General features: G+C 43.0%; 2 protein-coding genes across 5 annotated transcripts; one reads left to right on the top strand and one right to left on the bottom strand.

The window, feature by feature from the left end:
* Positions 1-263: 263 nt before the first annotated feature.
* Positions 264-4,540, top strand: ATF5 (activating transcription factor 5). Its single transcript, XM_033169976.1, has 3 exons — positions 264-432; positions 1,581-1,859; positions 3,379-4,540. Exons 2-3 carry the CDS (start codon positions 1,682-1,684, stop codon positions 4,020-4,022), a joined length of 822 nt encoding a protein of 273 aa, XP_033025867.1. The 5' UTR covers positions 264-432; positions 1,581-1,681; the 3' UTR covers positions 4,023-4,540.
* Positions 4,541-4,596: 56 nt separating this feature from the next.
* LIG1 (DNA ligase 1) lies at positions 4,597-25,907 on the bottom strand. 4 transcript variants are annotated; one of them, XM_033169961.1, is made up of 28 exons: positions 25,755-25,907; positions 24,992-25,078; positions 22,218-22,374; positions 21,658-21,769; positions 20,467-20,577; positions 20,202-20,357; positions 19,564-19,674; positions 19,299-19,454; positions 18,103-18,223; positions 16,671-16,769; positions 15,955-16,011; positions 15,689-15,861; positions 15,350-15,516; positions 14,152-14,228; positions 13,786-13,877; positions 13,052-13,151; positions 12,054-12,139; positions 10,875-10,990; positions 10,688-10,783; positions 10,432-10,542; positions 10,018-10,089; positions 9,732-9,876; positions 9,340-9,422; positions 8,824-8,976; positions 8,515-8,568; positions 7,518-7,661; positions 5,514-5,606; positions 4,597-4,911 (listed from the first exon to the last, which is right to left on the bottom strand). In XM_033169961.1, the coding sequence occupies exons 1-28, from the start codon at positions 25,769-25,771 to the stop codon at positions 4,834-4,836; spliced, it is 3,024 nt and encodes a 1,007-aa protein (XP_033025852.1). In that variant the 5' UTR covers positions 25,772-25,907; the 3' UTR covers positions 4,597-4,833. The 4 variants fall into 4 exon arrangements, with proteins under 4 accessions (XP_033025852.1, XP_033025853.1, XP_033025855.1 ...); XM_033169962.1 differs by lacking the exon at positions 19,564-19,674; XM_033169964.1 differs by lacking the exons at positions 20,202-20,357; positions 20,467-20,577.
* Positions 25,908-26,891: the final 984 nt, after the last annotated feature.

A 26,891-nucleotide genomic window follows, 5' to 3' on the forward strand; every position in this document is an offset into this window, starting at 1 on the left:
ATGCATCTCGCTCAACTAACCGCGGCTCAGCTCTGCATTCCCCGGGAAGTACAGCAGCGAAACACCTTTACTGTATTTTAAAGAATTATCTACGGACTAACCGCGCGTTTCCTAGAGTGGAAGAAATAATACGTTTTAGGAAGGGATAAACACATTACAATCCCGTTCCAAAAGGAGCATGCGCAATGTCAAGGGAAAGGGCCGGTGGATGGATACGCGACGAGCGGGCGCTGCGGCTAGGGAGGCTGGAGCGATATATAGGGAGACTCCACCCCGCTATGACTCATTCCTTTCTCGACACAGATACAACAGAGCATTCAGACGGAGAGCGGCGACGCGTGGGCGAGATCGAGGACATGGCTTTCTAGAGCTGCGCGGATCTTGAAGCGAACAAGCGTGTATTGCACGCTGCAACGAAACAAGCATAATGGAGTGAGTAGACCTTTTGGGGGCTTTCGCTGGCAGAGCCCATCTTTAGGGAAAGCGGGTCGGTCCCTCGCCCGGTTTAGGAAAAGCGGGTCGGGGATCGAGCTGCCTCTTGGTGCGGCCGGGTACCTTTCCCCCCCCTTTCTCCCTCCCTGTATCTCTTTTTGCAATCCCGGGGGGCGTTGATGATAGACTGAAACGCAATGGGTGGGGGCGTGGTGTTGCTAGACCTCGAGGTTTTTCTAACGCCCGCATAGTCCTCTGTATTGCTGTAGAACAGCACGACCCCCCCCCCCCAAAAAAAACCGCATACAGAAATCTGCTCCCTCTATTCTCGGGGCTCGAGAGGTCTGCTCTTCTGGGTTCTCTAGGGAAGGGAGCAGGTGCGTCATGCCAAACCTCACCGGGAGAAGCAGGTGCGCGATGACATGTACCCGCCCCCACCCCCTCTCAGCGCATAAGGCAGATGGTGGGGGGGGGGGGGTGGGGAGCGCGACGTATCTATCCCTGCCCATGCTAAACCTCCCGGGAGGTTTTCCACTGTTCCAAGGGCGTAGCGCTTCTATAGGGCTGGCCGAAGCTTCTTCTTTTTTTGATGCCGTTTTGCGGCCAGGTTATTTTGGCACCCAAGGCGGAAAGTCCCACAAATGCCTGTTCTGTCGCTAGCAGTCAAAATACAGTGATAATCAATGGGATCTACCATATGCTGCCCTTTCATGACACCCGAAATGAGCTGTCGAATGGTCCAGAGCTTGTACTGTGGATGCCACATGGTCGGAATCATGAAAAACGTCTCCCAAAGGCTATGCTGGCAGGAATTGTGCAACATACACATGCCATGTCCATCTGGATAATACTCTTGATGTGAGGTGGAGGGGAGAGAGAAGCTAGGAAGGTTGTAGGACTGGAGGTGGGGAATGGTCCAGGCCACAGCTAACCGCCTAACATACAAAGGCCTGCTTTGCAAGTCCTGTAGTCTGCTCTGATATCACTTTAATCCTCTAGCAGAACAAAAAAGTTAAAGTTCCAGTTTGAGATGGGTAAGCTAAGCCTGGCATGGAGTAGGAAGGGATCTGGCCTTTTCTTTGGTCCTCTATCAAAATGCTAAACTGTATGCATTTCTGACCTGTATTTTTATCCTCCTCCTCCTCCAGGTCCCTTTTTGCCACCACCACTATCCCTGCCTGCAGGAGCCGAGCTACTCCTTGCGTGCTGCATCCCAATCCTGTGTCGACCCTGAATTATCATTGCTACGATGTCCCTGCTGGCGGCACTGACCCTGGACCTGGACCTGACCATGCTCCCAGCTAGCACCATGTCCTGCAGGCCGGAGCTGCTCAAGCACCGGCTGCCCCACGCCGGTCATTGCGAGCTGCTTGCCGGACCTGTGGATGAGGGCTTTGCCCTCAGCATGGAGCGCCCATTGCTGACAGGTGAGCAGGTTGAGCAGGGGAGGAACCATAAGCTGGAGTCTGAGGGCTGTGGGGGAATTGTTCCAGATGCAGCAGGAAAGGAGAATCTTTTCCCTGAAGGTCATTGAGAAACTAGCATTGGCATGGATTGTAGTTCTTCTAAGCATTGCTCATAAAACTGCTACAGCATTGGGAAACACCAAAGTATCAGCAAATCCCAACTGATGATCCTCTGTGCTGGAGAGGGTTTCGATGGGTGGAGTTGTCTGCCTGGCTGGTCTCTGCCATTAACACAGGAAGCTTCCTTATATTGAGACAGATCATTGGCTGTGTAGCTCGGGGTTGTCATCAGCTCTCCAGAGTTTTAGATGAGATTATCTCTCAGCCCTACCTGGAGATGCCTACAAATTGAAATTGGGCATGCAAAGCAATGCTCTACTATTGAGCTATGGTTCCAGCTCCATTTGTGAGGAGTACTACAATGGTCTTGCCCCAACAGCAGCCCTGTGGGAGCTACCACTGGGGCATTTCATGGAGGGGGTGAGTATAGGCCAGAGAAGCCTGCTATCATATGACAGTAACAGACCTGATCCAGGCCTCTTTGCTGCTCCAGCTTGTGAAAATGTATTCTTCCATACTCCCTTCCCATCTTAAGTAGGAGGATTGTGAAAGCAGTGGTGGCTATGCCTCTCCATCAAGGGTTAGCATTCAACCCCCCCCATTCATAACCTATTACCCCTCTTGAATATTATCCTCTTGATATCCCTTACACCAGGGGTCAGCGAACGTTTTCAGCAGGGGGCCCTCAGACCTTGTGGGGGGCCAGACTATATTTTGAAAAAAAATATGAACAAATTCCTATGCCCCACAAATAATCCAGAGATGCATTTTAAATAAAAGGACACATTCTACTCATGTAGATTCCCAGACCATCCGCAGGCCGCATTTAGAAGGTGATTGGGCTGCATCCAGCCCCTGGGCCTTAGTATTCAATTACTTTTTTAAAAAGATGCAAGACTCACAATTATACTGGACAGCTTGAAAACTAGAAGGTGAATAGCTGTTTTACAACCAATAAAAGAACTGGATAGAGCCTTTATTTCTTTTACACTTTCCTCCTACCCTTTCCCACATGTGGCTTCTGGTTGCAGGGGCGGAGGAAGGTGGGGGCGATGGGAGTGCATCGCCCCCATTGGTGCGATCCCAGTGGGGTTCCATCGGGGCTGCCCTCCACCCACGCTGGGCGCCCCACGTCCAGAACGCGTGCCAACCCCTCCCCTGCCTGCTCCCTGCCCCTGGAGAATGAAGCTCTGCCACTGTCTGGTTGCTCCATATTTTGACTCACACCTTCCTGTGCTTATTCTGATGTGTGGCTGTCTCCAGAACATCCCATATGTACCAACTGCCTAATGTGCAAGAGCTCTTGGCTCCCAGTTTGTCCACTCTCATGTGTAGAAGTTGATGGGGTCTGCTTTCTAGTAGAGTCTTGTAGATTCATACTTGCCTGTCTACTGCTGACTTGATTCCTGCTTGTTTGTAGGCGATGGCTTCTCAGACTGGATGACGGAGCGCACAGACCTGGCCACGCTCCTGAGTGTGTCAGGGGAGCCCTCGCCACTCTCACTGCCCTCCCCTCCTGCTCCGGACCTGGAGGCCATGGCCTCACTGCTCAAGAAAGAGTTGGAGCAGATGGAGGATTATTTCTTGGAGGAGTCACTCTCACCAGACCAGGTAGCACCTAGCACCCCTCCCTCTGATGGGAACTTCCACTTCCCCTTTGGTGATGGTTTTCAGCCCCTCGACCACCACCCTGCACCTGCTCCCCTGCAGACCTTGGATTCAAGCTGCTTAGAATTGCTGGAGATCTATGGCGGAGAAGTGCCTGCTGAGCTCCCCCTGCAGGGCAGTGATGTCCATGCCCCATTACAACGGTCATCTGCCCTAGCACCCAAGGGGGACCGGCGCCAGAAGAAGCGAGACCAGAACAAGACAGCAGCCTTGCGGTACCGTCAGCGCAAGCGGGCTGAACATGAGGCACTGGGGGATGAGTGCCAGGCTCTGGAGGCACGCAATCGTGAGCTGCGCGAGAAAGCAGAATCCATTGAGAGAGAAATCCAATATGTAAAAGACCTTCTCATTGAAGTCTACAAGGCACGAAGTCAGCGCCAGCACACCTCCCCCTAAAGGCAGGGGGCTGTGTATCAATTCTCTCTCCGCTTCCCCAAATAATAGCCTCAAGGAGAAGCCATGGGGATACTGGAAGTAGACAAGAACAGATCAAGCATGTAGGAATAAAGTTTGGGAAGTGTTGGGAATTAGGAGCCTGCATGGCACTTCAGAGGTTAGGGCCACGTAGATGAACTATACAATACAGATTCAGAGTTGTGGGGCTACTGAACTCTGCACGAATCGGGGGGGGGGGGAATGGATTACATTTGGAGGAAATGAGGATTGCTGATGTGTAAAGGTCCAAGATGAGCTAGTTTTGGAAATCGTCTCAGGTTTTTTGGGGTAGGCTGTGACAGGGTAGTACCTCTTCCTCTCTTTCTCCTTCCCCATCCCCATCCTTACTTGTCCCCCAAATCAGGAAACAGACAACAGTCTCAAGGCTGTGAGATGGCTTTTTCGTATGTACACTATATAGCACTTCTTTCTTGCACCTTTTCTCAACTATGCACCAATAAACACTTGTTTTGAACACCTGCCATGAGTCATGTGAGTGAAAGTACAAGATAGCACAGCAAATGATACAGGCAGCTACCAAAAAAATACAAGGGTTTATTAACAGAGCATCATCAACTCAATATATTCCTGCATTTGGGCAAGTGCAGGGAAAGCAGCAAGGCCTTATCAGAACATGCCTCACTGTATCTCTACTACAGCTCCAGAGTGGGTGGGGTGCATTCATTAGATAAAATTTGAAGAGGGCACCAAGGTTCTACCCACACTCCAAGAGGGGTTCAGCAAAAACCCATTCACAATCAGATGAATAGGATTAGTAGAAATCATCATCTCCTTTTTCCACTGATTGCTGATTCAGAATCTGCTGCTGCTTCCGGTACAACTCAGCCACCTGCAGCCAGAGAAATATTATGGAAAGCTGTCCATTTTCCATTGCCACTCACCATAGTAACCCTGCACACTGCTACCTAGTCCTTATCTACAGTTTCAGTGGGTAGAATCCAACACAGCACTATGGAGAACATTTTGTCATTGCAAGGATTTGTTTGCACAATGGAACATTCACCCTAAATCAGTTCTAGGGGGTTCTCCTAATGCTCTGGAGCAGATTTGGGGAGGACATGGGGCACATAGCGGGGAGGAAAGGGAGGAAGTCCTATTGTGTAAGCAGAATTCCTTGTGCTGAAGGAATGTGTTAGAATACTGCCCACTGTTCCTAAACCTATAGATCTCTGGAGGGAGCTGGTTCCTTAATGTCCTAAATTGTATATGTTTCCAAACAAAAACAAGGCCAATTTCTTGCATGTCACAGATCTGTCAATAAAACCTGAAGATGATTCATTCTTCCTCCTCACCCGCTTCTTAGCCCGTCTATAGAAATTAAATACTAGAGTAGTAAAAGGAAGAGATGGCTCTGTACAGTCTGCAAAAAGACAATGACTATTAGACCCATAGACTACAATCCCATACGTATGTTTCCTCCCATCACTGTACCTGAGTACTGGCAGTAGCTTCCTCTGGTTTCTTATCATCTCGGATGCGTACGAATCTGGGAAAGCGGAGGGAGATGCCCTTTTCTTCATCAACCTGCAGTGGAAGGACTTGCTGGTCAGAAGTTTAGGGTTGGATGTTTCAGTGCCTACTTTGTATGAGGCAGTTTCCCCCAAAATATGTTATCTGGAGCTCTTGCCAATTTCAGAACTTGGTGATTTGCATAGCAAGGGAAGAGAAACAGTATAGGATATGCCCTTCTTCTGCATTATAGTTTTTGAAATGCGATACTTATTTTAATTCTGAAGAGGCAAATTTTAGTGCCTAGATTACTTGAAGCACTGACTACTTTTTCCTTTTCCAGAACTAAGCCATGGTCTTTTGGGAGCAATCTAGACACTGCCTTTCTGCATATGTGGGGCTCTTTCTATCCATGTCTGCATGCATACAGTGCAGAAGAAAAAAACATCTGAGGAGGAACACACATGAAATACACCAATAATACAGAACTGAAAAATTTGCTCAGATACACCGATTGCAAGTTCTATCTAAAAGTCAACATTATGACAGATCTGATATACTGAAGCACCAATGACAATACATTTCACAAAACATTGAATAAACGTTTGCCAGTGTTAAGCCTCTGGCCATAATAAACTTGCATGTTTTACAAAATTATAAAAACATGAAAAACCATGTAAAACATTACTCTCCACAATACTGTACAGTAGTATACAAACTATACCACAATTTTGGCAGCACATAATGATTTGAATGGATAAAATTTAACTTGCCATAAATTACATAGTATGGTTACCAATAAGACAAATAGGACAACTTTGTAAATAGCTGCAAAATATTGTTCAACAGTAATTGTACGTTCTAAGCAGAAGAGCCCAGAGGAGTTTAACTATGATGGATGCCAGGACATTCACCGAGCATGTGCCAGAAATAAGAATTTATGTGTGACTTGGCATTGATGCTTCTATAAACGGTGTTGTAGGTCTTTCAAAGTTAGTACACTTAAATATGAAGTAATCTTCCAAGAAATGTTACCTGTCTTTAAATTATTAAAGCCAAGTGATGGATTTTAGCCAGATCAAAGTGTAATCCAGCTTCTCTGCAAAACTTATTTTTTCTAACCTGTACCCATAGAAGCACATTAGTTGTTCATTTGATTATAAACACACATAGCAATTAACAGTAAATTCTGTACCATATAGATATAATATTTTTGAAAAGTTTTTCAAATAAAATGTGTTACATATTAACAATTGCTTCAAAATCTCATGAGGAATTCCTACTTAACACATAAACTCTGAAAAAAAGAGTTATGTGGTCAAAATTAGTTAGCATTTGATTGTGTTTGGACAATAACGTTTTGTGGTTTTTCACTAGCACATTTTCAGTTTGGCACTACGCTTTACACCCAGTTGTCTCTTGATTATCCAGTGACAAAACTTAAACACTGCCTTTATATAGCATGCTGAATTAATGTTCTCAGAGAACTTTCCATTAAAAAGATTTTCTGAATAGTTACATCCTATTCATAACCCACTGTGTATCTAATCAGAATGATATAATGTGAACAAAAAATAGTTTGCTAACTCAAGGTATGTGCGTACTGCCCTTCATACAAATTTATTCCAGGGTGTGACATGAACAAATAGCAGATAAGTGAAGTACAGTGGTACCTCGGTTTAAGAATGATTTGGTTTACAAACTCCGCAAAACTGGAAATAATGTCTTGGTTTGAGAACTTTACTTTGGTCTAAGAACGGAATCCGAATGGAGGAAGGGCATCGGTGGCGAGAGGCCTCATTAGGGAAAGCACTCCTCGGTTTAAGAACGGTTTCGGTTTAAGAACACACTTCCAGAACGGATTAAGTTCATAAACCAAGGTACCACTGTATACGCATCTAAACCTGTCCTACAGATAGTTTTCAGAGGTTTAGTGTAGAATTATCATACATACAATCTCTCACCAATGGCCCATCATTCACTCACCAAACCAGTTGCTGCTTTGTGGACTGGAGAAATGGATAAGTCAGCACACTTCACCTCCCAGACATGCTGAGCCTCTAGCCAGTGGTCAGGCTCAGCTGTTCCACCCCAGCGGTAGTAGGGTCGTGGCTGTGGAATTACATGGTCCTGCAATAAAGAGACTAGGATAAGTAGTATTTGTGTGGACTAGTCCAGAGGAGTTCGTGCAATCATCAGTATCACCACATGATACAATCTTCCTCTGGGCTCTACTACTACTACTACTAAATTTTATTTATATCCCACCCTCCTCGGCCAGAACCGGGCTCAGGGCGGCTAACATAAAATATATATAATATATTAAGACATAAAATTCAGCAATCAACTGAAATACAGCTTAAAATAGGATTTAAATCAAAATAAGATCAGATGGCTACCCACGAATTATAACTAAAACTATAGGGGTTGGGAACCTTAAGTACTCACCAGGCTCAGCTATTTGTATGAGCCGGTGAGAAGAGTTAGAGAGGCCACTTATATGCAGCGTCTTGTAAAAGGAGAGGGGTCAGACTGAGCCCTGACCAAAGGTCTGGCGGAACAGCTCAGTCTTGAAGGTTCTGTGCAAAGATGTCAAGTCCCACAGGGCCCTGGTCTCTTGCGACAGAGCATTCCAACAGACTGGGGCTAGGGCCGAAAAGGCCTGGCTCTAGTTGAGGCCAGTCTAACCTCCTTGAGGCCCGGGACCTCCAAGATGTTATTGTTTGCGGACCGTAAGGTCCTCCACGGGGCATAGCCCAGGGCCCACTAAGACTCTCTAGGCATAGGACCCAGAACACTAGCATTTCTCTCCTACAAATCAAGAAATAGTTGACTAGGGCAGAAGGCCAGATCCAAGGAAGATGGGATCCCTTCTTTGCCACTCCTAACTCCACATACATAGAAATTCCTTGTAAAGGAATACGATGGGGGGTGGGGGGACATACAAGAGGATACGTTCATCAGAGCAGAAAGAAGCTCCTACCTTGAGAGAGGTGTGGAGTTCTTCTAGTTTGTCATCTGTGAATCCAGTGCCGATCTGAGAGCAGAGAGGAAACATGGCTGTTAGGGAAGTGTTGCCCTGCAGAGCTAGCAAACCCATACACTGGACATGATGTGCAAGACCCACTCAGTTTACTTCTCAGACTGTACCTCCATCTACCCTCCTGCCCTTTAACTTATAAAACTGCAACAAAAATCGTTCCTTTTTTTTTCAGGCCAGGTGCACTTGATGCTACAGGGCCCCACTAAGCCAAGTGTCCTTAACAGCTGGGTAATCCTGGGGATGCCTTACCTTGCAGATGCTCTGGAACTCCTCACTATCCTCATCATAGCAGGCCAAGAGGAAACCACCATATGTGCCTGTGCGTTTGCCCTTGCCCAGATAGGCACCGATCACCACAAGGTCCAAGGTGTCGCCAACACCCTCCAGATAATCTTTCTTAAGCTGGTATGGAAAACAGAGTTACTAAGTGGAGCAATTTGTCTGTTCAGGCATATGGGCTGAATTTGTATCTTAGGTCTGGGACTTTCAAATGATACAAATTTTGATCCCGGATTTGAGGGATATAATGTTGCTTTTATGAATTTTTGCTTATAATATCATTGTCAGCATTCCATAAGGACATTTTATTCAAATGAAGAAGCAAGGAGGAAAATAAATAAGATGCTGTCCTCCCTCCAACAAGAGCACAGCCAATTTGGGGAAGGAAGGGGGCAGGATCTTCACTCCTGTCTCAGGTCAGTCAAGTTAAAGCAGACTTTCTTTTGCCAGGTGGCACTACAAGATGGACTGGGATTCTGTTCTCACCTTCAGCCAGTTGTGAGATCTTTTTGCAATTTCGTATGTGGCGTCCACTTCCAGCGTTTTCACCATTAGCCCCTCGCATGAGTCTGAGGGAGACAAACCATCCTGATTATCCCAACCTCTATGGCACATTTATTTATCCTGCTCCTTTTGTTAAGGAGCTTTAAGCTGTCCACATGGTTCCCCCTATTATCCTCGCAATACTATAAGATAGGTTAGGCTGAAAGAGGGACATGCTCAAGGTCACTCAGTGAGCTTCATGTTAAGCACAGAATTAAACCTGGATCTCCTACCCATGACTGCACACTGGCTCTCATTGTGGGGGCTCACCAGGAGTCCAGGATTTATGTGAAATAATACAGTGGCAAGGAGAACAGTGATTATCCCCACAATACCTTTGATGGAGCATTCCAGGAAGTCTGCTATCTTGTCAGTGTTACTAGTGTCCATGGAGGTTGCAAACAGGAACTGGCCTTCAATTTCATTGAAGGAATCATGAAGCAAAACCCGGCGCTCAGATAGGGGTTTCCGGACTAGAGACTGGAAAGATGCACAATTACACATTTTAAAAGGCAGATACAGAACAGGGACTCCAGTGGGGTGAGGAAGGTCTAAAGCAGGGCATCAGGAAAACAAATGACTGAAAGCACCAAAGATCCAGGTAATACTGGATGCACTTACCTGTCCATTAAGGAAGAGCATGTCGAATGCATACACACAAACCTGCACCCGGATCTCTGTGGCCTCTACATCCTGGAGAATAATGGTGCAGTCAGAGAAAAGGGGAAGTACATATTTTCACAGGAAAATTTCTTTGAAATGTTTCTGCTTATTCGTTTTGTTTTTCTTCACGTTTCCTGCACACCCCAACTAACAGATGCTAGAAGAGAAATATCCTTTCCATATGCTGCACAATTTATTCATGGAAGGTACTCTTATTCCCAAAGCCACAACTCCTACATGCAATACCCTCCTTCCCCAATCCAAACATAATCCACCTCATTATAACTGTGGTGTGCACCAAACTAAAGACAAGAGCAAAACGGATATACCAGATTAATATTTTTGTAAAACAATCCAGCAGAGGCCACTTACCTTGCGCTTGCGGGTGGTGAGTACCTGGAATGGCTGGATCTGTTTGGAATCAGGATCCCAGGCCACAGCTTCTGCATCCAAGATGCATGATTGCACAGTGCTCTTTTTTACCTGAACAAGGGAGTGGATTTAGCTTAGCTTCCCCTTTGAGACCCAGTAGCTATAGAGATGACCCTGTGTTAGCAAGCCTCCACCACATTCTGTTCCCTCCTAGTTATGCGCTCCCTTCACCCCATATTTCTAAATGTTGCTGCACCTTGGGGATACGGCTGACAATGTCAGGGTACTTTGTTGTGTTGTTTTCTTGGTTCCGGCTATAGATGTGCACTTCTCCATTGTCCAGGATGTGTATCTGTGAGAAAGGAAAGAGTTGAGCTTGAGCTACAAATTGAAAAGGGATGGGGGTGGATTCCCCTTTTTGGCCTTACACCATGCATCCTTACCTGTGCTCGCTCCCCGTCATATTTGTATTCACAGGTGAAAGCTGCCTCTTCAAATCGCTTTAATACCTCCCCAATTCCCTTTGTTGGGTGAGCCAGCATGGGCTTCAGTGGAATCCCTGTGGGGAAAGTACACAAGCTGAGACTTGCAACAACAGTCAAATCAGCAAGTCATTGGAAGGGAAAGTGACAGAGATCTCTGTATGGAAAAGAACAGGGTTCAGGAAACATATGATAGTGATGGAGAAGAAAGGGGCAAGGGAAGCTCAACATTTCTTTTCCTATTATTATAGCCTCGGCCCAGTATACCCGAAGGAGCGTTTCCACTCTCATTGTTCTGCCCAGACACTGAGGTCCAGCTCCGAGGGCTTTCTAGCAGCTCCCTCACTGAAAGATGTGAGGTTACAGGGAACCAGGCAAAGGGCCTTCTTGGTGGCGGCACCTGCCCTGTGGAACGCCCTCCCATCAGATGACAAGGAAATAAACTATCTGACTTTTACAAGACATCTGAAGGCAGCCCTGTTTAGGGAAACTTGTAGTTTGATGTTTTATTCTGTTTTTAATCTGTTGGGAGCCACCCAGAGTGGCTGGGTACACCCAGTTGGATGGGCGGGGTATATATAATAAATAATAATAATAATAATAATAATAATAATAATAATAATAATAAATTATTATTATTTCTCCCCAATTTAAGTATGGAGTTCCCAATTTAAGAGATTCCAAAACATGAAGTCATGCATGGCAGAGTCATTTCTTACTGTTGTTATAGACAACATCTGTGTTTTAAAATATATACCAACAAGCAAGAGGGCTAGAACTAGTTTATTTTGTTTCTGTAAATGAAAGCATATGCTTTTTAGAAATTTTTGTTTTGCACTGTTTAACGGTTTTCAGAAGAAAACTGAGAGAACGACAAAAAAATTCTAGGTAGAATCAGCAAAAAAGGTGGAGCTAGCCAGAACCCTGATCAGAGGCAGGACTAGAACTGAGAGGGACTTTCTTCCTTGTATTGCAGCTAATTTGAATAGCCCTGCATATTGGTGTGAGAGGGAGGACCAACCCATCTGAAGATTCCCTCTTCCTTGTAGAAGAATAAATAATTCTGGAAAAGACGTACACACTCTGCTGAAGGGAATACATTAAATTTCCTTCCACACACAAGACAAATATTCTAGGTACCTGGTGTGATCTTGCAGTGATGAGGCAGACTCTCCACACCATGTTTCAGAAGGACAGGCACAATGGTATCATAATTTGGCAGCTCACTGAAAACAAAGTAAACCAGAATGACTTAAGATTAATTTCTGCTAAGGCCTTGGTTCCAAGCCAAAATCTTGCAAAAGAGTAGTACTGCTTGCAGCCCTAGGCTGCTGATTCAGAAGCCAGCACTACTCATGCAGCACTCCCTATGGCTATGTATGTCCCCTCTGGCATATATTTGCTCTTGCAGAAAGTTCTGTCAGGCTCCAGGTTGTAGGAAAGAAAGGCTAACGTGAGAAAAACCCACATTTTATTACTAATTTGATAATCAATTTGCACTCCAATCTGATTACAATACAATACAATACAATACAATACAATAAGAGCAACCCTCTCCCCTCACCTCCCCAGAGGTGCCAGTGTGGTGTAGTGGTTAAGAGCAGTAGACTTGTATTCTGGTGAACCGGGTTCACGTCCCCACTCCTCCACATGCAGCTGCTGGGTGACCTTGGGCTAGTCACACTTCTTTGAAGTCTCTCAGCCCCACTCACCTCACAGAGTGTTTGTTGTAGGGGAGGAAGGGAAAGGAGATTGTTAGCCGCTTTGAGACTCCTTAGGGTCTCAAAGCGGGATATCAAATCCAAACTCTTCTTCTTCAGAACAAGGAGTGCATTTAGGCATCGGGTGGGGTAGGCTGAGTTTACACATAAAGTGCAAACTAGCAGATTAACAGTGCCCAAGATTACTATTTTACCACACATGGCTATTCTTATCATCCCAGAATCGATACACTTATTTATTTTAGTCTGGGAAGCTTAATGTGTCTGGAAAGGCCCACATATATGTTGTGGCTGAGAGCAAAAAGATCTGATATTCCTTGAGGTCCCATTGCTCTCTGAAACTTTAGCTATTTCAGCCTCTGAAGACAGAGAACTAGGGACAGATGAAAAACAATTGGGTCTGAACATGTTACTCACCAGAAGGCCTGTTTAACAATCAATGCTCTCTCGTCCAACCAGTTTTTGCGCACTTCTGCAGACTTGCCCTTTGAAGCATCCACAACTTCTGGGGGAAATTCTATAGAGGGAAGAAACATATCTATTCCCAGTGGCTCACATATAAACTGCTAAGGTCCCTGTAGCTGGGATGTGCCTTTTCGTTTGTGACTTATGGAAAGAAGGCAGATTCTGAGAAAATGTTAAATCTTATTTCCCCCAAATACTGTTTACATTTTAGACCCTACCAACAATTTACATAAACTATTTTTATGTGGGGGGGTGGGAATACAGAATCTATTAAACTCAGCTTTCAATTTTAAGAAAACATCAAGTTCCTAACCCTTAAGCTTGCGAGATAACAAGGAAGTTTTGATACATAGGCAGGATCAGGAAACAAAGGGAAGCTAGCGTACTTAAATATATTGCAAAGTTCCGTATCATTCATGGCTACCCAACTTTTTGTCTTTCTCCTATTCCTTTTCCATGTCTCAAAGCTTCAAATTCCACATTCTCGCATAATCTCATCTTTGGAAATAAGATACATATTTATTTGCATTTAATTCTAATTGAAAAATACATAATATTCTTGTCCTGTGGATGGCACCAAATTCCCTACATGCAACATCCAAATGCTTGACAATGGACACTAACTATTCCCAGCTGCAACACAACACAGCTCCAAACCCCAGTACTGCACTGTATCCTGAACTCACTTTGTCCTGGAGGAGTGAGTGATGCTGCCTGGGCCAGAGCAGACAGGACAGACTGCTCTGCTAACCCAATCCTCAGTTTTCCTTCTAGTGACCTGTGATACAAGAAAAAAAAATCCAATTGTAACATTACAAGCCTGGAATGGAGGGCTCTAGGAGAACTCTGTGTGTGAATGGGTCTGTTTGTTGGAGGCAGGGATATTAGGAGTGGGGACTGAGAAATAGGGTGGTGTGTGGCAGCAATAAACCAACAGGTAAGATAGGAGTGGGAGAAATAACAGTATAGTTTTAGGGAACAGAATGTTACAGGGATGCAGTAAAGTGAGGATATGAGAGCAGGCACACTAGAGGAAGATATATCACACTCACCGAGCAACATAGCGAGCCTCTGAATAGCGACAAGCAACAAACAAAGTCTTGATAATGTCAATCTTCTTGTTCATTGACTGAAAGGGACACAAATGGGAGTGAATGTTGAGATGCATCTGGAGGGAAGGGCAACCTGGCACATGCTTCAGGAACTCTTTTTGTGTTATAGAATGAAATACAGTGGAATCCCCATTCCTCTGCCATACATGAAGCATATATATTGGTTGCTTCAGACATCATGTGAAGACATATATTTTTGTCCAGCTTTCACTGACCTGAAAGAATGAACCCTGTTGTTTCTGAATTCCTGTTTTCAATTGCTCCTCTTTTTATAATGCTGTTTTACTGCTTTTAATCGTTTTTATGCTATTTTTGTATAGTGCTTACAGATTTTTAAATATTAAGTAGCTTAGAAATGCTTTTAAATAAATAAATAAATAAATAAATAAATAAATAATAGCAAGCTCACAAAAATTTGTGTTTAAGTTAATGCTTTTACAACTCCCCTCCCAGATATTAGCTTATAGCTATGTTCCCTTGGGGACTCTGCAGCCTATCCTTTGTATGATTTGTAGTATAAGAACAGCCAAATCTAAAAGTACAGAGAAAAATCCTTGTACTGTTTGAGAGTCCTCATACCACACATGTAGACTCCTTTAGCACAGCATTATCTGTGCTTTGTTGGAAAATATCACATCAGATATGATATACCAAATGCACATTAGAGGAGAAACTCTTTAGGGGTGGTAAACTGGATTTGGATTGTGGGCCAGATTGTTATATCTCTCCACTGTGTAAGACAAATTTGGTAGGTGGGAAGGATGGCCCACCTGTCAATCATCTGGTGTTATAATGTCAGGTGATCTTTTTTGCCTGCAGTTTCAAATCCAACTGTGCAGGCAAGTGCATGGGTTGCAAAGCTCCTTTCAAAGTGTTTCACTGGTGGTCAAGTCTTGCAAAGCCTATTGCACAAACCATTGCAAACCTCCTTTGGCTAAGCCAGGTCTTACATGCTCCACAGATGAGTGTGGCTTGACAAAAAGGGGATAGCAGGGAAAAATTAGACCCATGTGCTGGAGGTTCTCAGTCTCCGGCTTTAGGCTTAACCTGACCTCAACCATGCCCCTTCCCCAGATAGCCCAATGCTATATCTTGATTCTTGTCCCTGATCATCTGTGCCCAATCATCCATTACTTACAGAGGTTCCTGTCATGCGGCCAATGGCCTGAAGTTTGCCAAAGACAGAAGCAGCACCAAGCTTGGGTGGGGCAAACATGGTACCCTGTGTACTGCGGCTACTCTCAGCAACCAAACCCAGGTCTCCCTTTTCTGCTGCTTCTGCCTTGATCTGGTCCAAATTACGACCTACAGAAGGAAGGAAGGACCACAATGATCATGAACACCATGGTCTAGCTTAATCACCAATTTCTTATGAATTCCTGATAGTCTCATAATTTAGATAAGGACAGAGGCAGCCATTATTACATTGGTGCTGAATGCCTGGAGATTAGCAGTAACTGTAACTGGGCAAACTCACCTGTGGCCTGAGCCAAAGCTTTCATGAGGATAGTTTTACCAATGCCCAACTCCAGGCCCTCATATGCTGGGCCTAACCGGTTGAGACAGAGGTAGACACAGGGCAGCAAGTCTTCTGGAGACAGAGCAATCACAGAGCGGAAAAGATTGCTCAGGGTCTCTATAATTTTCAACCTGGCAACATAGATCAGAAGCATGTTAGAACAGCTTGCGGTCAGATAAAATGCTACCCCCATTCATTCCCTGAATTCTAGAAAGTGACCTTACCGGGCAGATTCCTCCTCAATCTTCTCAAAGGTACGAGCCACTGCCAGGTATGGTACCCTGTCAGAGGAATGAGGACATGACACTGGTTCAGAGCCATGTAGCTAAATAAGGATCAGGCAACAGTAAGTTGCTGCTTTCTTGTACCTTTTACATTGCCTGGCAAGGGCTGTGATCATAGAATGTGAGTATTAAAAAGTCTTAAGTCATACCAAAAAGTCCATCCACCTTCTGCATTGACTGAAACAAGTAAACCAAAATACACCATAGAAGAAAGCCACTTTCCCCTTCCAACCAAAGCAAAGCACCCCAACATGGAGTAACAAACCAATGACAAAGTGCTTTTTGGGACCGTTTAGAATCTGACCTCAGGGCAGTAATTAGGACTAGATGATCAATGCAGTAATTTTCAGTGCTATGATTCTATGGTCAAGCATGAATGTGGCTGACATGAAAACAGACAATGCAAACGGGGTGGCTAATCTTTAGTCTTCCCGATGTTGCTGGCCTGCCATCTTCCCTGACTATAGGCCATGCTGCCTGGGGTTGATGGGAGTTGGGAGTCCAACAACATCTGGGGGTCACAGGTCAGCAACTTGTTATCTACACTCTCTAGTTCTTGGATTATAAGGGGTGTATGAAGGTAGATTATGGAAACAAGGGTTGAGACTAACAGCCTTCTGTCACACAAAAAGGCCCCCTACCCCAGTAGCACTTACCTCTGGCCAGGGCCCCAACAAGCATCGTTTACAGGATGATAGTTTCCCTTCATTGGGTTGTAATTTGTAGGCTCAAGTATAAGAGATGGTTTGGCAGAACTATAAAAGTAGGAAATAGGCATGCAGGTTGACTGTGACCGTCATGTATGTATTCAGGCAACTTAGCAAATAAGTCCACAAAGGTTTCAAACCAATAACCTTTTCCTCTTAAAATAAATTAGTTCACCTGCACATGCATAATCCACTGTTACCTTGTTTACAATAATTCTCTATCTGCTCACCTGGTGCTATTTTTTGGCTCAGCACAAGCAAGTGGTTATTTATAGATCTCTCCTAAAGACAGACTGATAGGATCCAAAATGGTTCAAAGTTGGTAATCTTTATTTAGACAAACTAGCACTGACAAGAGCTGAAACTTTCTAGCACTACTAAATACACATCAGTTAGAAAAATATTAAAATAATATAGTCAAAACCATTTTAGACCCCACATGTGACTAGATACTAGAGGGTGTGGAATTCAATGGCACCTTGAGAAATATTAGTAACCCCAACTCTTCCCACAAAGCCAGCCAAGACCTAGATCAACACATATTATTTCCCCAGGTGTTCTTTACCCAGTCTGGGATTGGAGTTACTATCTTTTTCTTATAATCAGTACTAAGCTAATCAAAGCTCTAGGGATAGCCTTCACAAATGTGAGAAGGAACAGAGAAGACAACTAAGTTAAATTAGCAACTCATCAAGTGAATGAAGGGACCAATAATGACCACAACCAGTGCTTTTTTTTCAGGGAGTACTCAAGGGTACACATTACTGGCACCTCTCTCTTTTTTTGTTAATAAGTGACACTTACTGTAACAGCTTCAGGGCAAGTACCAGTACCTATTTTTCTAGAAAAAAAGCACTGACCACAATCATCAATTCAACTGTCTCCTTGGACAAGGAGATTCTCAAAGTATGCCTTCTTTATGCAGGAGAGAAGATGGGTAAGAATGAAGGGTGATTGTGGAGGGATTTCCTTACTTGGCAATGAGCAGAAACACAGACAAATTCCTCTATACAAACAGTGAAACAGAAAATTCAATGTTTGTCAAGGCACTGTATGCCAGCCCTAAGTTCTTATCACCATCATTACAACACACGTAACATGTACAATTGTGGGTCTCCCAGACAGTCCAAAACAGAAATATTTGAATTTATTGTCATCCATGGTGGGGTTTTTTCTGTGGACAAAACACTTTACAGTCTCTTTTACTGTGCTGCTACTTTTGGTTTTCCCTCCAATCAACTCTCCCAAGTGAGCAAAAACTAGCTTACTTCCATACAGAGTGGCTGGCAATTGTATGAATTCCTGCATGCTACTCTATAGAGTCCTAACCTGGTGATAACACAAGAGAAATATAGTGCCTCAAATAGCACTGATCACTTGCCAGTCAGCTTTGCTATTAGATTCATGGCCATTAATTTCATTAAGGCTCTTTGGTGCAGGCATGTTTCCTCCTATCACCGGCGCTTCTTTTTTCTCTGTCTTTATAGAGGCTTTCCGAGGGGCTGTAAGGCAGAAATTAGACAAATGTGGCAGTTTCCCTCCGTAGGTAGAACAACTTTTTTGGAGTACTGATGAATCTATGAGAATTACCACAAACATAGGAGGTACTGGGACCAAGTCTAAGACTTTGGAAGCATTCTGCAGTAGGCCCGACCCTTAGCTCCTTCTTGGGCTATCAACAGTGAGATTTCAGAATCACTTCTTATTTTTCATTTTCCTTTTTTATTTTATTAAATTTGTCAGTTGCTTTATCTTGCCCAGGGCAACCCAAAACAACTTCCAATCAAACAAATAGACAATAAACCCCACATAGATACATTAAAACCAAGATGAAAGAGGAATACATTAAAAACATCCCGCTCACTTCTAAAAGACCACTAATAGTTAAAAGTCAAAGGCCTGATTATGAAGGGAAGCTTTTGCCAGCACCTAAAGATATACAGTACAATGATAGGACAAGGTGAATCTCACTGGATAGAGCATTCCACAAATGAGAAGCCACTGCAGAAAATGCCCGTTCTTGTGTTGCCGACCTCTGGACGTCATGCAGGAGACGGCACATGAAGAAGGGCCTCAGATGAAGTGTGCAGGGTCTGGGTTGGCTCATATGGGGAGAGGCGGACCTTGAGGTATTGTGGTCCTGAGTAGTATTTTGAATTAGGCCCAGAAGCTAATAGCAGCTAGTGCAGCTGGACCATGACTGGTGTTATATGCTCAAACCATCTTGCCCCAGTGCAACCTGGCCACTGAATTCTGCACCAGCTGAAGTTTCCAAATAGTCTTCAGATGGAAACCCACAAACCTCCTGGCATCTGTTATCTCTGTGTTATGCAGTACTGGTGTAGAAGGTATTCTTTCTTCCACACATCAAAGCTCTTTGCCAATCCCTTTCAAATTTCCTTTCACAACCATTCTGGCGTCCTTTTTTTAATCCTTTATTTTCAAGAATCCAAAACTCTCATCATATAGTGGTTTCTAAATGGGGCCATGGATACATTCCCACACAACATTCTCAGTGGGAATCTAATAGAAGTACTATCATTTGAACATGAATATTTGCATCTACCATATGCTCACCAAAAAAATTAGAGATGGGATTGCTGGATGGCTTAGGGGGTGCCGGTGTTGTCTCTTCCTCTGAATCTACCTCAATTTTTACCTGCACCACTTCTGAATTATCATCTTCTACTTCTTCTGTCTTGATGGACCCCTCATCTGGCACCCCTTTTGTGCCTACACAAGAAGGAGAAGACAAGGTCTAACAGAATTCAAAGAAGGTTCAGTCTGGATATCACCTTGTACCTTTCTTCAGCCTTGCAACCAGGCCTCAGAAAGTACTCACCCTCTCCATCCTCATCATCTCCTTTCCATCTTTTGGTACAAACGTCCTGCTGGATGCTATCATGGTTACTGACTTCTTCCTCTGCTTTACGTTTAGGGAGCTGCTTGCGGGCTGAAGGCAGAAATAAGTCTTGCTGATGGACAAATTGGCACTACAATTTTCTTAACAATTAAGATAATTTCTTGTTGATACAAACAAAAGTAAGAGTTAGTTGTCACCTTAGTAGTATTTTGAATTAGGCCCAGAAGCTAATAGCAGCTACTGCAATCGGACTGGGATTGGTGCTATATGCTCAAACCATCTTGCCCCAGTGAGCAACCTGGCCACTGAATTCTGCACCAGCTGAAGTTTCCAAACAGTCTTCAGAGGGAGACCCACAAACCTCCTGGCATCTGTTATCTCTGTGTTATTCTTTCTTCCACACATCAAAGCTCTTCCCCAATCCCTTTCAAATTTCCTTTCACAACCATTCTGGCTTCATTAAAAAAAAAATCCTATAATTTCAAGAATCCAAAACTCTCATCATATAGTGGTTTCTAAATGTTGCCATGGATACATTCCCACACAACATTCTCAGTGGGGATCTAATAGAAGTACTATCATTTGAGCATGAATATTTGCATCTACCATATGCTCACCAAAAAAATTAGAGATGGGCTTGCTGGATGGCTTAGGGGGTCCTGGTGTTGTCTCTTCATCTGAATCTACCTCAATTTTTACCTGCACCACTTCTGAATTATCATCTTCCATTTCTTCTGTCTTGATGGACCCCTCATCTGGCACCCCTTTTGTGCCTACACAAGAAGGAGAAGACAAGGTCTAACAGAATTCAAAGAAGGTTCAGTCTGGATATCACCTTGTACCTTTCTTCAGCCTTGCAACCAGGCCTCAGAAAGTACTCACCCTCTCCATCCTCATCATCTCCTTTCCATCTTTTGGAACAAACGTCCTGCTGGATGCTATCATGGTTGCTGACTTCTTCCTCTGCTTTACGTTTAGGGAGCTGCTTGCGGGCTGAAGGCAGAGATAAGTCTTGCTGATGGACAAATTGGCACTACAGTTTTCTTTAAAAATTAAGATAATTTCTTGTTGGTACAAACGAAAGTAAGAGTTAGTTGTCACCTCACTAGCCCCTCAGACAAACTGAGATATGAAAGCTAGGAGCTAAATGTCACCTTAAACCTAGGTTTTGGGTGCAACAATGGAATGTCACATTCACAGACATTAATGATGTTCAGGTCCTATGAGTTCTGTCTCTGCAGTTGTCTATCCATAATACCACACACTGATGTGTTAGCCTGAGGGAATTTTCCCAAAGGGTTAAGATGGTAGGCTGCTGAAAGGGAAGTGAAATATTTTAAGGGAAGCCTTAGAGAACACCATGTTGGAAGCCTTAGTTCCAGTTTTTCTTTGCCTGCATTCACTATTTGAAAATTCTTTGCATTTTTCTAGGATTGCTATGATTGAAAACTACCGGTACTTCCCCAGGCACTGGAATCTAATGAACCCCCTATGTGTATCTCAAACTGCACGTTGTCCTTCTATTCAGAGCCAAATTTCTCCAGTCACTCCAATTAAGAGGAAAGAGCCTGGTGATAAAGTTATTCTATTACTTTAAAGTGTGCAAGAAACTTTTCTACAAATTGTGATTTCAACCTGCTCTGCTGCATCAGAAAAAATCTATTTTATTGCAAGTCGTGGGTCCATCCTTGCCATCTTAACTTTTCAAATGTGTAACACAGGGGAAATTAGGGAATTTAAATATGTTATGTGCATGTATGTAATAGTCTTTCCAAGTAGCTAAAAGAACTAGAAGTGGTACTGATCAATAAGCCTATATTCTAACAGTGCAATCCCAGACATGCTTACTTAGAAGTAAACCTCTCTAACTTCAAAGAAACTTACTTTCTTGTGTATTTATATAAAGAATAATTTCAAAACAAATGCCACTAAAGAAGTCTTACAGCAGAGAGGTGAAAGTTGTAAGTTAAGAGCCAGGCCAATATTCCACTATACTGTCATTTACAGAAGAAGAAGAAGAAAAAAACTAACATTTTATGGATGCTCTTGGTGACCAAATGGCTGGGTACTTACCTGTTCTGCGCCGGGGAATGTAGGTGGGTGAGGGTGAATTAGAGGTAGCTGGGCTGGTGCTTTGTGAGGTGCTCTGCGCAGGAATCTTTTGCTCAGGAACACAGTCAGAAACCTAAAAAGGCAGAACTGCAAAGTAAAAAGGTGTCGACAGAAGAAATAACTCTAAATAAAGGTGTTGCATTCTTGGGGCTGGCCAGGACAAGAAAACTACTTGAGAATCAATTTAATGTTGAAATGAAAGAAGCATTACAAAGGATGCGGTTTTGAGGGTAAAAGGGGGATGTAGCAGTCTTTATACATTGTGATGAACCAGGGCACCTTAAATACAGTCATACCTCATGTTGCGAATGCTGCGGGTTGCGGGCGCTGTGGGTTGTGAATGCGCCTCCCGGATGGATCGCATTTGCAACCTGAGAGTCCACTGTACACTAAGTTGCTGGAAACTGAAATTACACCCAAAAGGCCAGAGCTGCAAGATCTGAACTACAAAATTCAGAGATGGATTGATTTCTGCATGAATAGTTATTCAAAGATCAAGGCATATCAGAAAGAGGGTGTACCTGCTTGTTATTATCTGCCTCTGTATCCTTTTGTTTTGGTTTCCCAGAATCCTCTTCACTTTTAAGAATGGAGGTGGTTTCTTGGGCTGCAGTATTCACTGGGGAATTTGCATGGTGTGTTGCACCATTTACCTGTGGTTCAGAATCTACAAGTTTTCTGAAAAGAGACAGTTTGCTTAGCAACAGAACAACTGGGCCCATTATTATTATTATTATTATTATTTATTAACCCCAACTTTCCTCCAAAGACCTCAAGTTGGTAAACATAGTCTTCCTCAATCATTTTATACTCACAACAGCCCTATAAGGTAGGTTGGGCTGAGAGATAATTACTGGCCAAAGTTCATGAAGTGACCCTTATGGCTGAATAGGCATCTAATTTGGATCTCTACAGTCCTAATCCAAAACTCTAACCTCTATACCATACAGGCTCTCCCATGTATGCACAAGCCCATCATTCATTCCAAATGTGGACTCTTTGAGCTGGATTCATTCCAAAGTCTATTCTAGTTTATGTGCCATCAGCAAAGAGCAGGAGCAAATGTTCTAGTACAGAAGTTTAGGTAGCAATTATACTTCAGGCACATTGTGAAGAGGTAAAAAGAACTGATGGTGTGGCAAGAATTTACTTCTACACCACCTGTTTGTTACCCAGGTGAGGGAAAAGCTTTTATTAAATAAAACACGGAACCAAGAGAATTACAGCAAGATTCAGCAGATCCAGTTAGGGACTTGGAGTTTATTAGATACTATTGCAAAAGGACCAACTTAGTGCGGTTATTCTAGCCGAACCACCAAGAAGGTCTGCCATGAGGAGAATTAAAACAAGGGTTTTATAGGCACAGCACACAAAGAGTCATAAAACACCTAAACATTCTCAAAACATAAACATCTTTCTACATACATCAAGAAAGGTTACAGGAGAAGTAAAACACATATGGTTCTATATATTCACCCCCACAATCACATTGAGATGCCCCAAGAGTGTCCTGGCTATTTGGTCTCAAATGTTGCATTTCTATCACTATTTCTTTGGCAACAAGGCCTTTAGAAGGGTTGTTTACATTCCAGTCCCTATCTCACTTCCCATGTCCCTGGGACATTTCAGGGAGCTTCAAGGAGATGTTTGGATTTACACTCTGATGTTAACTAGAACAACATGACCATTTGTGCCACTTTCAAGGTTATAGGGTTTCTTGTTAATGGCCTAGAGAGCACAGGGGTTATAAAATATAGGCACACAGGAACCACACATAAAAACTATTGAGTGATGCATTCTATCTTTCTAAACATTAAATGTCATTAATATTTGAAACATAATTAAATCAAAATGTACACCCTGGGTCTCTGATTCTTATATCAATGTCAAGGAACTTGTACATAAAAAGTGAAAAAGCAAAGTTAGTAAAAGAACAAATAAACCTGTTCATGTTACTAGTTACATTAAATCCTGACACTAAAACACCTGTGAAGTCTTTCTTTCCATTTTCTCCCGTTTTGTTTCACGCTACTTGGACTACGCTTGTCTACTCAGAATTAAGCCCTATGGATGGGCAGCAGTTTATCGGATTGCAGCTTTCTCTTAACCGATTCTAACTGCTTTGGAATGCTCCTGTCTATCACATGATACAGTTCCTTACAAACATTCTAAGAGGGCCAACTCTTTTCAGTGTTGGAATGTTAAATGCTCCCACTTTATAATAATGTAACACAACCCACGACAAAATTATAACCAAAATTAAAACAGCAAACCAATAAAAATATATTTCTTATTTAAACAGATAACGACAATTCTGGATTGCCGAACAGTATTTTTGGTTTTCCTTTAAATTTCATTTTTAGCTTCAACAAGAAACCTGTTACCCCAAAAAGTGGCATATAAATGTAATAACAGTAATTAAAGCTTCTTTGCTTCTGGGAGATGAACATGTTGCAGAATTGAAAAGTGCTTCTTGGAAGTATAAAATTGTTTTACTTCCTGATTTGTATTTCTTCATGTGTATTTATCTAATATCATTAAATGCATTTTAAATATTTTGAGAAAATACTGTGGTACCTTGGTTCTCAAATGCTGAAAACCTGGCTGTCAGTTATTGTTTTCAGTGCACCTGCACCAATCAGAAGCTGCGCCTTAGTTTTCGAACATTTTGGAAGTCAAACGGACTTCCGGAATAGATTAAGTTTGGTGTTTTTGTTTTTGCTATTTATTTTGCGTTTTTGTTTTTGAGACTTGTTCAGTTCATTTGTTTTTGTGACTGTGTGGAATCCAGTTCAGCTACTGGTGGATTGTGTGACTGTGGAAATGGATAAAAGTCCCCCATCCAAACAATGACTATCATCAGTGCAGGTAAGAAATAAAATTAATTTTAATTTTTATCATCTACAATACTGTCTTATTTATTTTATAGTACAGTACATTGATTATTGCTTTCATTTTATGGATCAATGGTCTCGTTAGATAGTAAAATTCATGTAAATTGCTGTTTTTGAGGTCGTTTTTAAAAGTCTGGAATGGATTAATCCGTTTTGCATTACTTTCTATGAGAAAGCATGCCTTGGTTTTGGAACGCTTGGGTTTTGGAATGGACTTCCGGAACGGATTAAGTTTGAGAACCAAGGTACCACTGCATTGTAAGAGTAAAACCAAAAGCCTCTTACTTAAAAGCACTGGTCTTCAGCAGAGTTTATTGTGCATGTGTGTTTCAACTGCATTAAAAAGGGGGAGTAGTGTACAGTTTTGTCCATATACCAGTGCATGCCCCAATGTCACTTACCTTTTGGGGGCAGGCTCCTCTTCCAGGTGATTCCTCTCTGCTGCTTCTTTTCCAGGCTTTGTTTGTGCCAGGGGCTGGAAGAATGATCTGCCCAGATACAAATAAATATGGTTATGTCTGTTATCTTCCTCTACTCATGGTTGCAGAGTGCACCCACTTCTTTCAACAACAGGACTGAGGTTATCAGTGCTTCTGGCCATTCAAAAAGCAATAGCTCCCCCAATACCCAATAGAGTTACATATTATTACACGGGTATCTTAGGCAGAAATAGTACGCATGATGATACGTGGCAAGTCAGTGGTGGTGGAGTGGTTAGAGTGGCAGACTAGGAACTAGGAGAGCAGGGTTCAAATCCTCCCATGCAGTCATGAAGTGACTTTGGGTTACTAGTCTCTCTCAGCCTGACCTACCGAACAAGGTGGTTGTGAGGACAAAAATAGGGAGGAGAACCATGCACACAGTACTGGTGGGTTGGAATCCACTAGTGGGTTGTGGCCTGATCCAAGGTGGGTCGCTACAAGAAAACTACCATTGTGCAAATGTATGGTAAAAGATTTAAGAAATGGGTCCCCAAATGCACGTCTGGATTAAAAGGGGGTACTGGGTCTGAAAAGGCTGACAATATCTGCTTTAAAGAACGATCACACTGTTCAGCCCAGCGAAAAATATTTGACAAGCAAACATTTCTCCAAGTTGCCAATTTCTATGTTTGGACATTTGGAAAAAAACTTCTCCCCATTCTCACATTGAGGTGATGCTTACCTTATAGTGCTTTGCATTGTGCAGCTTTGTATAAGGGTAGTACTGAACCTGCTGTCAGAATAACAACTCGGCTGGCCACTTCCACAAGGCAAACAGAGCACAATCAGGGTTCATGGAACAGGTTGTTAGATCCTATCCTCTCATGGGCTATAGCTGATAAAAATGAAAAGAGGAAGCAGGTGAACAAACAAATCATGCATTAGTTTGAGCCTGAACTGCTTCCAGAAGTATGGCAAGACTTCATCTGGGTTGATTTTAAAGATCAGACAAATAAAATAATTTTTTTAATCCATCTCAAGATGCAGTACTTATATTTTTCATGATCTTGCTTTAAGTGTTGGTATGGATAGATAGATAGATAGGTGTTTATTCGGCATTTGCGCCCGTCATACAATACAATCATACAATACAAAACAAGCAGTCAATCAAAAATCAGATAAAATCAAATAAAACGATAACCCAATACAGGCCGCGGATATAATATGCATTCCAAGTCATTGTGATATGACAATTAGAAATGAAAATTATGTATTTTTAAAGGCATGACAGTGGGAGCATGCTATGGAGTAGACATGACACCTCAAAAATGCACACATACATACTTGTGCTGTGGAGGAAACCCAAAAGTGTAGTATGAATAGCTAGTCTTATGAGACACAGCTGTCTGATTCACAAGACAGTCTTTCCACAGTTACAGCTCCAGTTCCCTCCTAGGATGCATCAAACTTTGTCAGCTGAGAGACAATGCTGTGAGCCTCCACAACCCTTTCACTAAGTACGGAAAAAGCTAGGATGGAGTTGGAGAGGGCACTTTAGGAAAAAGGAGAGAGAGAGAGTGCATTTCCTGTAGGGTCACTTGGACCCAGTTGTTCTTGAGATTAAAATGAATTTGAATAGGAAAGGGTTTTTTTTTTTTAAAAAAAAAATGCAGCTAACTTGTGCACCCTTCTGAACCTACACATAATCACATAAGCATACATGCATATCGTGAACTAATCAAGAATGACTACTAGTTCATGATTTTATATCCCCGTCACTAACATGAATTAGAACTGTTTTACTCAACTGTGCATAAAACACCCCAACTACCATTTTGTGTGTGTGTGTGCAGTCCTCCTGTAAATCCCTCGTAGTACT

This window comes from Lacerta agilis, chromosome 14 (assembly GCF_009819535.1).
Source record: "Lacerta agilis isolate rLacAgi1 chromosome 14, rLacAgi1.pri, whole genome shotgun sequence".
Classification (NCBI taxonomy): Eukaryota; Metazoa; Chordata; class Lepidosauria; order Squamata; family Lacertidae; genus Lacerta; species Lacerta agilis.